Consider the following 14,246-nt stretch of genomic DNA (forward strand, 5'->3'; position numbering starts at 1 on the left):
ATTAGTGATGTTGAGTTCTTTTTCATGAATTTGTTGGCCATTTGTATATCGTCTTTGGAAAAATGTCTATACAAGTTCTTTGCCCATTTTAAAATTGGATTATTTGTGTTTTTTGCTAGGGTAAGTTTTTTCTTCGCTACGCAAATGGGGGGGAATTAATAAGAAAGGGCAGCCTTCCTTCCAGGATAACTAGAGACTTCAAATCCCTATTAACTATTACTTGGAGTAAAATGGTGCATAGTCCTTTTTTAAGGAAATGTTCAAGTTAAAACGGGAGTAGCCTTGCAAGTGCAGGCACATGGGACAAGAGTCTGCGGTGCAGAGCACACCTCTCAAAGCCTTGAGGTTTGAGGTGGAGCTGGAGAGGAGGGGTCAGCAGAATCCCAGCATGCGTGGGAGGCAGTAGAAAAGCTATCTACGTGTTGAACAGTTGTTTTTTGAGCCTTTGCTGAGGGCCAAAGCCTGGGCTTGGGGTTCTGGGGCAAAGATGTGAGTCAGAAAAGGAATATAATTTGGGATCCATAGCTCAGAAGCAGAATACAGCTTCTTTTTTGCTTTGTTTCAACGGTTGGATGAGGCCAGGGAAAAAAGGATAAACTCTCCAGACTGTCAGGAGTGACCAGAAGGTCCCCACCCTTCCTGCAGGGCGAAACCATGGCAGCTGTGCATGTGGCTGGGTGTTCAGAGGCCAGGAAGGTGGGGGCCTGCGTGTCGGGGACGGCAGCCAGCACCCAGCCGCATGAGGACAGAGGTGAAGGAGCCTCTCCCAGCCTGCGGGAGTCACGGGCCAGGATGGCGAAGCAGGTGGGGCGGCACTATAAAGCGCAGAGGGAAGTTGAAGACTGCTGGGCCCTGGCTGGGTCAGTCAGAGACTCCCTGAGCCCTGCTTCTCTTCTGTCAGCTGAACCAGACAACACCCAGCAGAGCCCTTTCTGACTCCTCGTGGGCTTCTTCATGAAAAAAGTAATACTCCTCCAAGGGAGTGATACTTAGCAGAGATTGGAATAGGTCGGGGACTGGCGGGGGGGTCAGTGCTAGGGCAGGGGGGCAGCAGTGGGAGGCCTAAAGGGGGGAGCTCCCCGAGGAACCAAAGAAAGCCAGTGGGCCTGGGAAGGGAACCAGTTAGAACACTGCGGCCGTCCTGTGAAGGAGGGAGCTGGTGTGGAAGGTAAGGCGGTCAGTGCTGTGGGTCTAGTGTTACTTAGCAGCAGTAGAGGGATCTGGAGTCAGTGGGACCTGGCGGTTCTGAATCCCAGCTCTGCCACTTACTTTCTTGGTGACTGGGAAAAGGGTGACCCTGTCCAGGCTTCTGTGTCAAATTAGGCTAATAATAGGGGTGTGGGAAGGTGATCGGAGGTAATACATATAAAGTGTTTGGTGTGCCTGCCACGTAGGAAGCCCATAAATGCCAACTATCATTTTCACCATTATCATTGTTATCATCATCATCATTATTATTAATAGCACTTAGAATTGGCTGAATATGGGGGTGAGGAAGAGGACCCCAGGTTTGTGGCTTGGGGAACTGCCATTCACAGAGATGACCTTTGAGGAGGGAAGGAGGTTGGTGGGGGTGGAGCATGAACTGAGGCGCCTGCAGCTCTGAGCTGAGGAGGGTCTGTGTTGTAGACAGAAGATGAGGGGAAGCCAAGGGAGCAGTGTGGTCCTGGATGGGAGGGCGAGGGAAGAGAGGGAACAGGAAATGACTGCGGCACTGGAAACACAGAAGGAAGGAGAGGAGACAGGCAGCCAAGAGCCTGAGAGGGAGCCCAGGCATGAGCCTCCGAGGACAAGTGAGTGGTCAGCAGCGTCACATGTTCCTCAGGGTCAGGCGAGATAGGGGCAGAAGGGCTTCTGCTGGATTTAGCGATGGGAGAAAATCGGCGACATCACTGAGGTGGCTTCTGGAGCACAGTAGGCTCACGAAATGGAAACACTGGTGTAGATGCATTTCGGAAGGCCAGCTATGTTGGGGTGCTAGTTGCGAGCAGTGGGGGACCACACACGATCAATAGTTATTTTTTAAATGGGACATTCTTGAGCACAGGCTTCCTCAGCTCTGTAAATGGCAACTCCATCCTTCAGGGTGCTCACACCATGGTGCAAACCTCCCGTGCCCCACACCCGATGTGCCGCCAAAGCCTCTGCCTTCAGACTGCAGCCCTGCTCGGAAGCAGGGCAGATGGGGCAGAGATGAGTTGCTAACTGTTGAAGTTGGGCAATGGATACCTGGGAGTTACTAAGACTTATATGGGTAGAAAAATTAAATATATGTTTAGTATTTATATTTATGTATTATATAATATACACATATTTACAGTGATTATATATCATGTATAATGTTGATGTAAATAACATATACAAATAAGTGTATATTATGTAGATGACCCAGATATCTCCTGAATTTGACCACATCCCACCCGCCACTGCCACGTCCACTGTCATTTCCCACCTGGGTTTCCACAGGAGCCTCCTGACTAGTCATTCCGCCCCACCCTTGTCTGCACAGTCTGCTCTTCACACAGCAGCCAGTGTCGCTGCATCACACCTAGAGCTGGAGCAAAGCCCAGTCCTGCCCGTCCTCTGCTCAGCCACGCGAGTGCTTGCTATTGCTAAGACTTTGACACTCGCTGTCCCCTCTTCCTGGACGTTTCCCTCTGTTGTGTGAACAGCTTTCTCCCTGCTCCTCCCATTTCATCCAGGTCTTGGTTCTATCCTATCTCACCAGGTGGACTTCTCTGACCTCCTATCACAACATGGCAGCAGCCTCTACCTGCCCCTGACTGCTCCGTTGCCCTCTGCAGCGCTCACTGCCCCCTGCACACCCTGCATTCTCTTGTTTGTGCATCCTGTCCCCCCACTAGAAGTAATCTTGTTTTTTTCACCATGTGTCCCCAACACCCAGAACAGTGTCTGGCACCTAATGAAGGCCTCAGGAGATCCTTGTTGCATGAATGCATGGAGCTCCATTTCACAGAGGGGCAGCTGAGACTCTGCCTGAGTCACAACAGGGGAAGTCAAGGGGACAGCTGGGACTTGAAGCCAGGGTGGCTTGGACCCTGAAGTCCTTGCCCCGAGCCCCTGTAGAAGGCAGGGAGAATAGGATTCTGGGCATAGATGCAGGGAGGACCGCCGACACGGAGACGAGGGGACAAGGGAAGGAGGGAGCTGAGACAGGCACGACTGTGGACTCGGGCTTTGCCAAGCAGATGGTAAAGTAGCTTCTTCTCCTGGAAGAGAGGGAAGCTGGCTGAGGAGTCTGCAGGAGCGGTCCATCTACCCACAGGGCATCCATGTCTCTTCAGCTTCAGAGCTGGGCTGGCGGCCCACCCTCTCCCATCTCCTCCCCCTCTGATCCCCCTATCCCCACCTCCAGGCAGGTCAGGCAAGGTAAAGACCCCCAAGAATGGAACGTCGTCTTCTCTCTTCAGAAACACAGGATCTGATTGGCCCAAGGAGGTCCAACCCATGAGAGGAATAGTACAGGACCTCCTGTGTCCCAGGCCCCTACAAAGGCCCACCTCCTCTCCTGAGACAGCTAATCCCAGGGAGCAGTTAGACCTGAGATGAGGGGTCCTGGGCTCGTGCCTCCCAGGTGCGCTGCTGGCCCTTCCCAACCCCAGTCTTGATCAGCTCCCTCCTACCTCACGGACCAGGCGTCAATTCCATGTTCTGTTGCTTTATTTTTTTTAATTAAATTTGTCTTTGTCCCCCAGTGCGAAATGAATGTATGCTCATTATTCATAGAAAATGTGGGAAGACAGGGATTAGAAGAAAAAGAAGACAATGAATGAGAAACTGCTTTTCTAGTGAGGTGACTCCTTCTGGCCTAGGCCCCTCTGGTCCGCCAGAGGCCATCAGCTTGGGTCTGTAGGGGTTGCCACAGCCAGCTCGGCCCTTCCCACCTTCGTGGGTTTCAGGAAGAGCCCTTGGGCCCCACGCTTGTCCAAGTGATGCAGAGAGCGGAGCTGATGAGAGTTGCTATATTTACTTGTGGCGTCTGCGTCACTGGCGACCACACAGCGGCATCTGCCCAGGCAGCACGTGGGCTGGGGGTGTTTCTGAACGACGCTTTGAGAGAATCACTTTCCACAAGAGAAGGCACGCAGGAGGGGAAGGGAGAGAGCGCAACAGAAAGTGAGGTCGTAAGTAGAAAACCGCTTCTGGGATTTCAAATGGCTTCGTCATGGGGCCCTCCCTTGCTGCTGAGAAATCAGTTGATCTGGGAAAGTTTGTTGCAAACCCTGTGCTCTGTTGCTTTTGGGTGGAGCTGAGAAATGAGTGAAGATAATGAGGCTTTGTGACTTTTATTTTTCAGGGTAGGAGTGGGCAACGTGTGTGGGAGGGGTGATACAGCCACCAGTTCTGACACCGGCTTGGACCTCTGGAAAGGCTGGGTGCCTGGCCTGTGTGTCCCAGGCCAGGCTGCCCCATCTGGACATGGTCAGCCTAGACTCGTCTGGGTCTTTTAAGACTCCCTTAGAGGGGAGTCAGCTCAAGGGAGGAGCAGGATTTGAGTTTGTTCAAACTGACCAGGTAAATTAAGATCATAAGCAGAAGGCACTGCCCCGTTGATCGTAATGAAAAAGCGATAAGCTGATGCATTCGATAAACCCCAGCCTTCAAGCTGCTCGGTCACAAGGAAGCAAGATGCAGGCCCTTGTCCTCCTGGGTCCTGAGCAGTTCAGACAACCAGCCTCAGAGAAACCCCTGAGGTGACTCGGAGTGTTTTCTGACACCTCATCTGAGTGGCAAACAGAGGTGTTTGGCGCCAAGTTCACTGGAAACCTGAGTGTGTGTCTCACTTCTCACTTGAGCCCCAGCCCCTCTTCCGGTGAAACCTCCTAGGCCTGGGGTTCCCGGTGTGCCAAGGGGCTCCCCACCCTGGGCCCCATGACCAGCATCTCCCTCCCACTCACCAAGCCTTCTGTCTCTTCCTGACGCCCCTTCTCCCTGGGCCCTGTTTGGGGTTTGCCTTGTGCATGAAAGAAGTGAGACCACATGGCTAGAGAAGACTTCCAGCATATACCCGGAGGGTCAGTCCCCAGGTGGTGATGTTCCCAGCCACAAGAGCTGACACATACCTTTTTTTTCCTCTCTCTTCCTTATCTCTCATTCCTGACTGGCCCCCTTTCCCACTGCCAGCAACAGCGGCTTGGTTCTGTGGCTCTGTGAGGTCTGCCATCCCTGGAAGGCCCCCAGCCCCCCTGGCTCACTGCACACGCCCTCGTGACCACAGGCTCCTCTCTGGGGACAGTCTCGGGTGAGGCGGAGGCGCAGGCAAGGAGCTGCGGGTGGCTGAGGATGTGGTGCGCTGCAGACCCCTAGTGGTGGGGTCCAGGTGGCACTGTCGGCACTGTGCCCCCGGCAGCAGGGCCCTCCTGACTATGGCTTGGGCAATCCTAAGGGGTCCTCGCCCAGGCCAACCTCAATTCCAGTCTTTGTTCTTGAGAAATTCACAGGGAATTTCACCGGAAGCCTTTCCATCTTCCTTTTGGACAGACAGGCCAATGCCCTGCTTGGGCAGAGAGAACATGGGTCAAAGGTGATGTTACCAGAGAATGGATAGCTAAGTTTTGTGTTAAAGAAGAAGAAAAATCAATCTTCCATAAATATTCTTCTGACCTTAAAATCCTCGAATCTCTGGATGGAGGAGGATAGCGGAGATCTCACTCCTACCCTCACCCCTGACATTTGAGCTACCCACCCTCCCAGGGTAGAGCACCCTTTTCCAGACCCCCACTGTTTAAAGACTTCTTTCTGCTGCTAAACTTTGAGTGCATGTGGTGTCTTGGTCACCACTAGCCCAGGCAGCTGGTGCAGGGCAGGCCTCAGGCAGTCCTCAGCAAATGTAGTGGGACTTAACAGGTTCTGAGACCATCACTTCCCACGCTGGACAGCGCATGGGACACTCAGCTCCTGTGCCTCCTCCCAGGTCTTCCCTCCCTGGGCTGAGCATCCCCAGATCCCTGCACAGTTGACTGTGGCTTCTTCCCTCACATCTGCCTGGCTGGAAATGAGGGGTTCACTCCATTTGAGAGTGGTCCCTGGAGCAGTCTGCTGCAGTCATCTGCACCCTGGACAGGTCCTGCCATGACCTCTGCTGCCTGAATCACACACGGCATGAGCTCTCACTGCTCCTGAGTGGCTGTCTCCACTGACTTGTGAGCATTGCTATAGGTGTTCCCACAGGGCTCTGGGCTCCCCCAGGGAGGGTGCCTGCCTCCCACTCAGCATTTGAGGCTGGTCTCTGCTGACCCGCCACCCAAATATTCACAGTGTAAACCGTGGCTGATGGGTGTGCCCGTTAGCTGTGGCTTGCTGAGACTTGCTGCTTTCTGCCCTCCACGTGCTGGCCTTGACTGAAGGAGAAGCAAAAACACCTGCTTGGAAAGGAACAGTCTGATCAGGGCCCTGTGACCTTGGCTCTCCACCCCAGTCACTCCACGGTCCAGGGGCCGCAAGTCATTGGTGCGTCTTTGTTCACAGAGGTGGCGAGTGTGCACTCTCTTGTGATGAGAGGTGTCCAGACATTGAATGGGCTGTACCTAGAGAGCGAGTAGTGAGCTCCCCGTCAGGGGAGGTGCCCACACAGGCTGGTGACAGTATTACAAAGGTCGTGCATTCAGGCCAGATGGCATTTGGACAGAGGGAGGCAAGGTGGTTAAGTGTGTGAGCTTTGGAGTTGGAGTGAGTTAGGGGTTCAAATCCCGGCTTTGCTCCATACCAGCTGTGGGACCTTGGGCAAGCCACCTTCTCTTTCCTGAGCTTCATATGGGCGACACCAGCAGGTGTGTGGGTGGTGCTAGACACAGGCTGGCCACTCCTCCAGGGCTGTGTTCATGAGACCACTTCTGAGGTCTCTACGTGCTCCAGACACCTCCCTTGATCCCCGACACCCTGGCCCGTGCTTCTTCCACCTCCCTGCAGGTGGTGGTGGGGAACTCCTCCTGGCCAGGTCCCCTCTCCCCAGGCACTGACTTGCTTTTTTTCAGCCCAGGTCTTGTACTTCACTCCCCCTCCACTCCATCCTAGGCCCCCCTCCGACTGCCCTGCCTCCCAAACACTCCTCAGAGTCTTCAGAACACAGGCCCGCGTCCCCAAAGGCCAACATAAAAGGCAAACACCATCAGGTCTCTTGTCACCATCTTTATTTCTGGCTTCAAGCTTGACAAAGTCAATGAAACAACTTATCCAATGACCCCTCCCCACAATCCACACCATATGCAGTGTTCTAGGCTGCTCTCCTATATATTATTAACTCTTTGATAACATATTTTAATACTTAACTTTAAATACAAGGAAAAACAATAAATTACTCGGCTGAGGGCTGACTGCTGGCCGTCAGACAAGAGTGGCTACTCTGGCCCTCTGACCTGTCCCCTGCCTCGGCCCCAGGACCCCAGTGAGGTAGCAGAAGTTTGCACACAGTACTTATTGCCAGGGATTCCTAATGCTCGCTGCTTTAGTGCTGGAGCCCCAAGTTTCCAGGCCCTTGGCTCCAAGTTCTGGCAGTAACAGTCCCTCCCTATCCCCAGTACAGACAAAAACACTTGTTTAAATAACACACAATAATAAATAAGGCCAAGAAGAAATGTGCCTGGGCTGCTGTCTGCCTCAGTTGCCCCGGTGTAAAGCAGGTGGCTCTTCCACTGGCTGTCTGACGAGGGTGGCACCCGTTGTAACGCTAGTTTGTTCTGAGGAGGGGGAGGTCAAGTGGGGCAATGTCCATCCTTGTCCACCCAGCTCGGAGCCCCAGATGGAGGAGGCCCACCAGCCTGAGCCCCAGGCACCAAGGCACAGGGCAGGTGGGACTGGCTGGGCTCAAGGCAGGCAGCACAGGCTCAGGTCTAAGCTAAGGAAACCTTACCCCCCTCCCTAACCCTCCTCCAGTCTCCCCAAGAAATTTCTGACATTTGAAAGAAAAATAAATCTGCAACTTAGATGGTCAGGGTCTGCCTCTGCAAATAATAATGCTAGCTCTTCATGCTTCAGCTGAATTTTCCATAGTGAAAAATGATCCTTGAATGTTTGAGCAGGTCTTTTAAGAAGTGGGCCACTTCAATTTTGGTGTCTCGGATGTGCTCGCTGGAAACCTGCTGCAGGGCAAAGAGGCCAGCATGTTAGTGGAACGCCAGAACCAGGACGATCAGCATCTACCAGGGGCTTTCCAGGGACCGGCTGGTTCAATCCCCACAAAACCCCCCACGAGGTGAGTACTGTTATTACCCACATTTTACAGATGTGGAACTGAAACTCAGGTAGGAGTCAGGAGCCCTCAGGCCACGACTTGGAAATCCCAAAGGCACGTCCCTGCTTCCACAGTGGGCCCACCCCTTTGTGGACACATGCCTCAGATGCTCAGCCAGCTTCCCCTGAAGCTCCCAGGGTGAGCCCAGGCCTGGCAGAAGTGGGTGCAGGGTCGGGGTGGGCAGGGGGGCCTTACCCCAGCTGAGGGCTTGTGAAGACAGAGTGCGCTCAGCATCCTCTGGGTCCTTTGGATGGCACTGCAGTTGGAGACGTTGATCAGGGCTTCCAGGGCTGAACAGTACTGTGGGGACGAAAACGCCGGGGGGTCAGGCAGCACATTCAGTGAGTCTGCAGGAGGGAGGGGGCTGGGAGGCCTGGTGGAGGTGGGTCTGGGTGGTGGGGAGCCCAGATGATGAGGGGTAGAGATTGGCTCTTGAAGCCTGCCTGGAACCGCCAGCCGTGTGAGCAAGGCTCAGAAAAGACAAGCAGAGGGCTGCAGCCTCAGCCACCTCCCCCCAGTGCCCAGGGGTCCTCACCATGTTGGCTGTCAGGTTGACACTCCACACCATGCTGCCATTGCACAGAGGTGCCTGAGGGAGCAGAGGACAGTGAGCTGAGTGCTGGCAGGGTCCCAGACCTGCCCAGCCAGCCCAGGCCAAGTCTCTACAGGGATCAGGCCCCACAGGCATCCCCATATAGCAGGGGCAGGCCTGGGACCTTCAGTGTTCCTGAGCTTCAGTTCCTGCTCTGCACAGCAGGGGAGACCCGTTGTACAGGGTCTTGGAGCTGAGAGAGAAAAACTGAGTAACACAGCCAGTAAGGGACAAGCCTTGTGCAAAGCTTGCCGTAGCCAGGGCCTGGCCAGCAGGCACTCACCTTCTGGTTCTGGGTGATATTGACCAGCTCTTCAATGAGCTCCTTGAGGGCTATAGAGGGAGGCACAGGGCCCAGGGAGGCGAGGCCACCAAAGCAGGTGAGAGCAATGGCCACAGTCAACCAGAGCGCCATGGAGCCTAGAGCCACAGGAAGAGTGAGAAGCAGACGCATAGGCTGGCCTAAGCTGAGTATCTTGTGGCCTTGGCCTCTTGTGGCAGCTTTTATAGGCCCAAGTGGTGATGCCTCACACCCTGGTCTCCGCTTTGTCGGACACTATCTACAAACCACATCTTTACTCATCTTGATTTTACTTTGTGGAAAATCCAGCGTCACATAAAGGAAAGAATTTGATTTCTTATAGACTTATTACTGAGAGGGTTCTGGGGCCGTTTCCAAGATCTGGAGGAGCTTCCTGGTGGGGTAGGTGAGAGGGCCCTGAGGGCAGCCTGGTGTCAACCGTGCCAGCTGGAAATCCAGCACTTTTGCCCATGGTCCACCCTAGGTGCCCACCCAGCTCCTGTCCTCAGATCCCTTTAGGTCACCAGAAATGCTGGGCAGACAGTGCTGTGACCACAGTCTATCAGATGTGGGAATCTGGGGGTTTTATTTTTTTCAGTGAACTGGTGTGTTACATTACCAAAACAATACTTGCTCTGGGTACAAAATTCAAACAGGATAAAAGGAGAAGAGTGAAGTTCACTTCTTTTGGCCCACCTGATTCCCTGTTGGCCCCGCAGATTCCCAGGTCTCTATTGAAAGATCCAATCAGACTCAGGGATCCTCCTGGGATCTTTCCTTTGAGAAGTTGTTTTGCTGATAACTCTCAGCACGCGCAGCCTGGACACTGGGTGCCCCACCCAGCCTTCAGTGTGGGTCCGTCCTGCTGGGAGACCCTCAGTGGGTGGGGCCGGCAAGAGGTGGACCCAGCCTTAGCCCTGGAGACTAACTGTTCCCACTGCCACTTGAGACCTGGGGCGACCACCTCTGCCCTCCGAGGCCTCAAGTTTCCCTTGCAGATTGAAGGCTGTGGAGTGTGACTCCTGGGCCTGCCCCCACTCCAGGGTCCCCTGTGGGCAGCCCGCCCCCTGCAGGGACACTGGCATGTAGCCATTTCCCCGCTTTTCCAGAAGTCCTCCAGAAACCCGTGCAACTGAGGCCACAGCATTTGCCTCTTGGGTGCTGATGTCAAGTCTCCCTCACCCACTTCCTCCCCTAAGCCAGTGCCTCCCCCTCTCGGCCCTCTCTGTCTGCTCAGGCTACCTCTCTGTCCAATGACAATGGGGCTCAGCCTCCTCACAAGGGTCCTCCAAGGGACGCTGGGGCTGTCGCCCCTGCTTAGAAGCCTGCCCACCCTCTCCTCTCGCTGGTAACGTGATTCCCACCCTCTCTTCTCTCCCAGCCCCAAGTTTCCCAGTACAATTGCAGGCCCTAACGCTTGGAAGCCGGGCCCTGCCCCTCGTGGCTCCCCAGTGCCCGGAGCGCCGCCGCCTGCTTCTGTGACCTCAGTTTCCTTATCTGCAGAATAGGGTCAGTAGCATCTCCCGTGGGGGTCCCTGTGTTGGTGGAAGGAGTGGGGAACCACCGTGGGCTGCGTCAAGATGAGTGGAACGCCCCCCTCCACCTCTAGGACCAGCAAAACCAAGCGGGGAGCGGTGGGCAGGTGCGCCCCCGCGCGTGGGAGAAGGCCCGAGGTTGTGGCGATGCCCTGGAGATAGGCGCCGCCTTATGTAATGGGAGATGGGGCTGATAAACGGGATCCGCGCGGGCCAGGCTCACTCTGTGGCCGAAGGCTTCGGCCGGGCAGGGAGGGAGGGAGGGGTAGGAGTGCAGACCCGCTTCTCGGAGAAGCGCCCACGCCCGCCCCCGGGCCTGGGTCTGTGTGGGTCAGAGGCCGGGCGAGGGAGCTGCAAGGGCGGGAGCGAGCGGTCCGAGCGCCCGGCAGGGCCAGGGCGCGTGTGCGCACAAGCGAGGGGATGTCGCGTTCGTCCCCCGGGGCCGGGGATCCTGCGGCGACACGGCAGAGCTGCCCACCCCTCTTCCTGCGCTGTGCTCTGGACACCCGCTCTGGCCCTCAGCCCCGAACGAGCCCCCGCTGGCTAGTCAGCTGGACCATGATGCTTTTTTTTTTTTTTTTTTTTTTCATCGAGGCTTGGTTCACATCCCGGATCATTGCAATCAACACAAGTACAAAAGTGCTGCTCCGGGCACTTGACACACGTGGCTTGCATCTCTCCACCAGCCACGGCGTTGGGCCGCCCCATCCGGGTCTTGCAGGTGCAGAACCGGGCACTCGGGGCGTATAGGAGCCTTCCCCGATGCGAGGCCAGGGAAGGGCGGGCTCGCGGGCCTCACCGCCTGGGTCTCAGCACAGATTGGACAGCTGGGGTTGGGACCGCCCTTCATTGGGGCCAGCCAGCCCTGCGCGAAGTTTTGGAAAACTTCCTTTTCCAATATTTTTCCGACTTTGGCTCTCCGTTGGAAAGAAGAGATACCCAATCAGTAGGAGTGTCAGGCAAGTTGTTTTAATAATGTAAAATTCCTAAGTAAATTTTCATTTTTATGGAAGTTATACGTGCATGTAATTTTTAAAAAATCAAATAATTCGAGGAGGTTTATTAAGAAAAACATCACTTTTGAGAATTCCTCCATTGGTCTTCACGTCTTGTGAGTGAGGCACTGACTTCCCTACTTTGTTCCCTACAGTCTTTTTCGACATGTTTGCATAGCAAGCAACCGTGGAAGAGACAGCATCTTCCTCTGAAGAAAAAAGGCAGGCAGACTTACTGTCCATTATTAGCAATTGAGGCTGTCTCAGCTCAGGCTTCTTCTCCTGTACTTACACTGTGTGTACAGGTACCATCTGGCTCTCTTGGCACCACTCTGTGAGAACTGGGGTTCAGGGAACCAAATAAAAGATAATACTACTAGTGCTGTGTCTAACAATCTGTTCTTTGTCTCTGATGCAGGAGTCTTGTGTCTTCTGCCAGCCTCCGTGAAACTGTGGCAAGCTGACTGGTTAGCATGCAAGTGGGATAAAATCTCAGAGCCTTCAGTTGTTGACAGGCAGCTCCCCACCTCTACCCCCTTGGCCTCTTCTCCAGAGGAACCACGACCTTAACTGCTTCTTTCGGTATTTACCTCCTCCATGTTTCTGGATTTCTCGATTTTCAAGTGTAGGCAGTATCTGTGGTTTACGATGAATATTTAATTCTTCTCCTTGCTGTCCTTCTTCCACTGCATCTTTCCTTTTTTCTCATTCTACCAATATGCGTAGATCATAATTTGCGTTGGCCAAAAGCTTTGTTTACTGTTTACATAATTACGCTAATATATTCTCAGCTGAAACATATAGTTAACTAAGACTAATTTTCCCTCAAAACTTTTTTTCCTAATAATTGTCTTATTTTTTCCATTTGCTTAATTTTTCTATGTTCCTCTGTGATTTAATCCTAAATTCTCAGCCACTTACATGAATGTCCTTTTTACAGATTTGGGTAAATCAGTTATTTTCACAATTTCATCTTCCCAAGAAAATCTCCCCTGGAGCCTGTTGACCTGCTCGGACATGGACAGCTGCCATCTGACAACTTCTGTACAGCTGTCATGCTGAGGACTCCTGTCATCCTGCCATGGGAATTCCCTTCTCTTCTTTCCTATGTGGCTCTCCTATTCCTTGCATCCCAGGTCTTCCTCTTTCTTGTGGGGAACACATCCAAGTAAACACAGAATTTCAGGCAGGAAATAATTTTCCTTCAGAATTTTGAATACCTGTGCTATTGCCTCCTATCTTCCAGTATCTCCTATCTTCAGAAGTCCAAAGGCATTTTGTATCCAGATCTTTTCTAACTCTCTGGAAATCTGTAGGAAAATTTCTTGGTTCCCATGCCCCAAATTTTACAGTGATGTTTCTTGGTGTAGCTTTGTTTTCATCTATGATGCCAGACACAGTGGGCTCTTTCAAACAAACATGTCACTAAGTTCTGGGAAATTTTCTTTCTTTAAAAAACTTTTTTATTGAAATATAGCTGATTTACCATATTGTGTTAGTTTCAGATGTACAGCAAAGTGATTTGGTTGTATATGTAATCTTAAAAAAAAATTCTTTTCCTTATAAGTTATTTAAAGATATTGAATATAGTTCCCTGTGCTCTACAGTAAATCCTTGTTGTTTATCTAGTTTATATATGGTAGTGTGTATCTGTTAATTCCATACTCCTAATTTATCCCTCTCCCTCCTTTCCCTTTGGTAACCATAAGTTGGTTTTCTATGTCTGTGAGTCTGTTCCTGTTTTGTAAATAAGTTAATTTGTACTGTTTTTTAGATTCCACATTTAAGTGATGTCATAATATTTGTCTTTCTCTGACTTACTTCACTTAGTATGATAATCTCTAGGTCCATCCATGTTCTGCAAATGGCATTATTTCATCCTTTTTTATGGCTGAGTAGTATTCCATTGTATATATACACCACATCTTCTTTATCCATTCATCTGTCCATGGACAGTTCAGTTGCTTCCATGTCTTAGCTATTGTAAGTAGTGCTGCTATGAACATTGGGGTGCATGTATCTTTTCAAATTAGCTTTCGTCTTTTCTGGATATATGCCCAGGATTGGGATTGCTGGACCATATGATAACTCTATTTTTAGTTTTCCATAGTGGCTGCGCCAGTTTACATTCCCATCAGCAGTGTAGGAGGGTTCCCTTTTCTCCACACCCTCCCCAGCATTTATTATTTGTAGACTTTTTGATGATGGCCGTTCTGATTAAAAAAAATTTTTTAAACCTCTGTTCTTATTTTATTTAAAAAATTATTGTAAAGCCATTCCTTTTTTAAAAAAATAGATTTTTTTTTAGATTCATAGCAAAATTGAGTAGAAAGTACAGAGAGTTTCCATATACTCCCTAACCCCACATATACATAATCAACATCCCCCAACAGAGTGGTGCAATTGATGAGCCTACAGGAACACATCAGTATCACCCAGAGTCCATAGTTTACCTTAGGGTTCATTCTTTGTGTTGTACGTTCTATGGGTTTTAACAAATGTGTAATGTCATATATCCATTGCCATATATGTGTGTGTGTGTGTGTGTGTGTGTGTGTGTGTGTGTGTGTGT

The 14,246-nt window shown here is 51.9% G+C and overlaps 1 protein-coding gene across 1 annotated transcript; it reads right to left on the reverse strand.

The window, feature by feature from the left end:
* Positions 1-7,259: 7,259 nt before the first annotated feature.
* IL13 (interleukin 13) lies at positions 7,260-9,405 on the reverse strand. The gene is made up of 4 exons (XM_027094371.1): positions 9,127-9,405; positions 8,787-8,840; positions 8,447-8,551; positions 7,260-8,099 (listed from the first exon to the last, which is right to left on the reverse strand). Exons 1-4 carry the CDS (start codon positions 9,295-9,297, stop codon positions 7,992-7,994), a joined length of 438 nt encoding a protein of 145 aa, XP_026950172.1. The 5' UTR covers positions 9,298-9,405; the 3' UTR covers positions 7,260-7,991.
* Between the last annotated feature and the right edge of the window lie 4,841 nt (positions 9,406-14,246).

The sequence above is a fragment of the Aethalodelphis obliquidens genome, unplaced genomic scaffold, assembly GCF_003676395.1.
Source record: "Aethalodelphis obliquidens isolate GAN/ISIS:26980383/991018 unplaced genomic scaffold, ASM367639v1 scaffold4, whole genome shotgun sequence".
Classification (NCBI taxonomy): domain Eukaryota; kingdom Metazoa; phylum Chordata; class Mammalia; order Artiodactyla; family Delphinidae; genus Aethalodelphis; species Aethalodelphis obliquidens.

Excerpts from the sequence above, each read along its gene's own strand:
- IL13 (XM_027094371.1), bottom strand. The coding sequence starts at position 9,297 with ATGCGTCTGCTTCTCACTCTTCCTGTGGCTCTAGGCTCCATGGCGCTC. Across the intron at positions 8,841-9,126 it reads ATATCACCCAGAACCAGAAG|GCACCTCTGTGCAATGGCAG; the intron begins GTGAGTGCCTGC and ends CTGCTCCCTCAG. Across the intron at positions 8,100-8,446 it reads TTCACAAGCCCTCAGCTGGG|CAGGTTTCCAGCGAGCACAT; the intron begins GTAAGGCCCCCC and ends TTTGCCCTGCAG.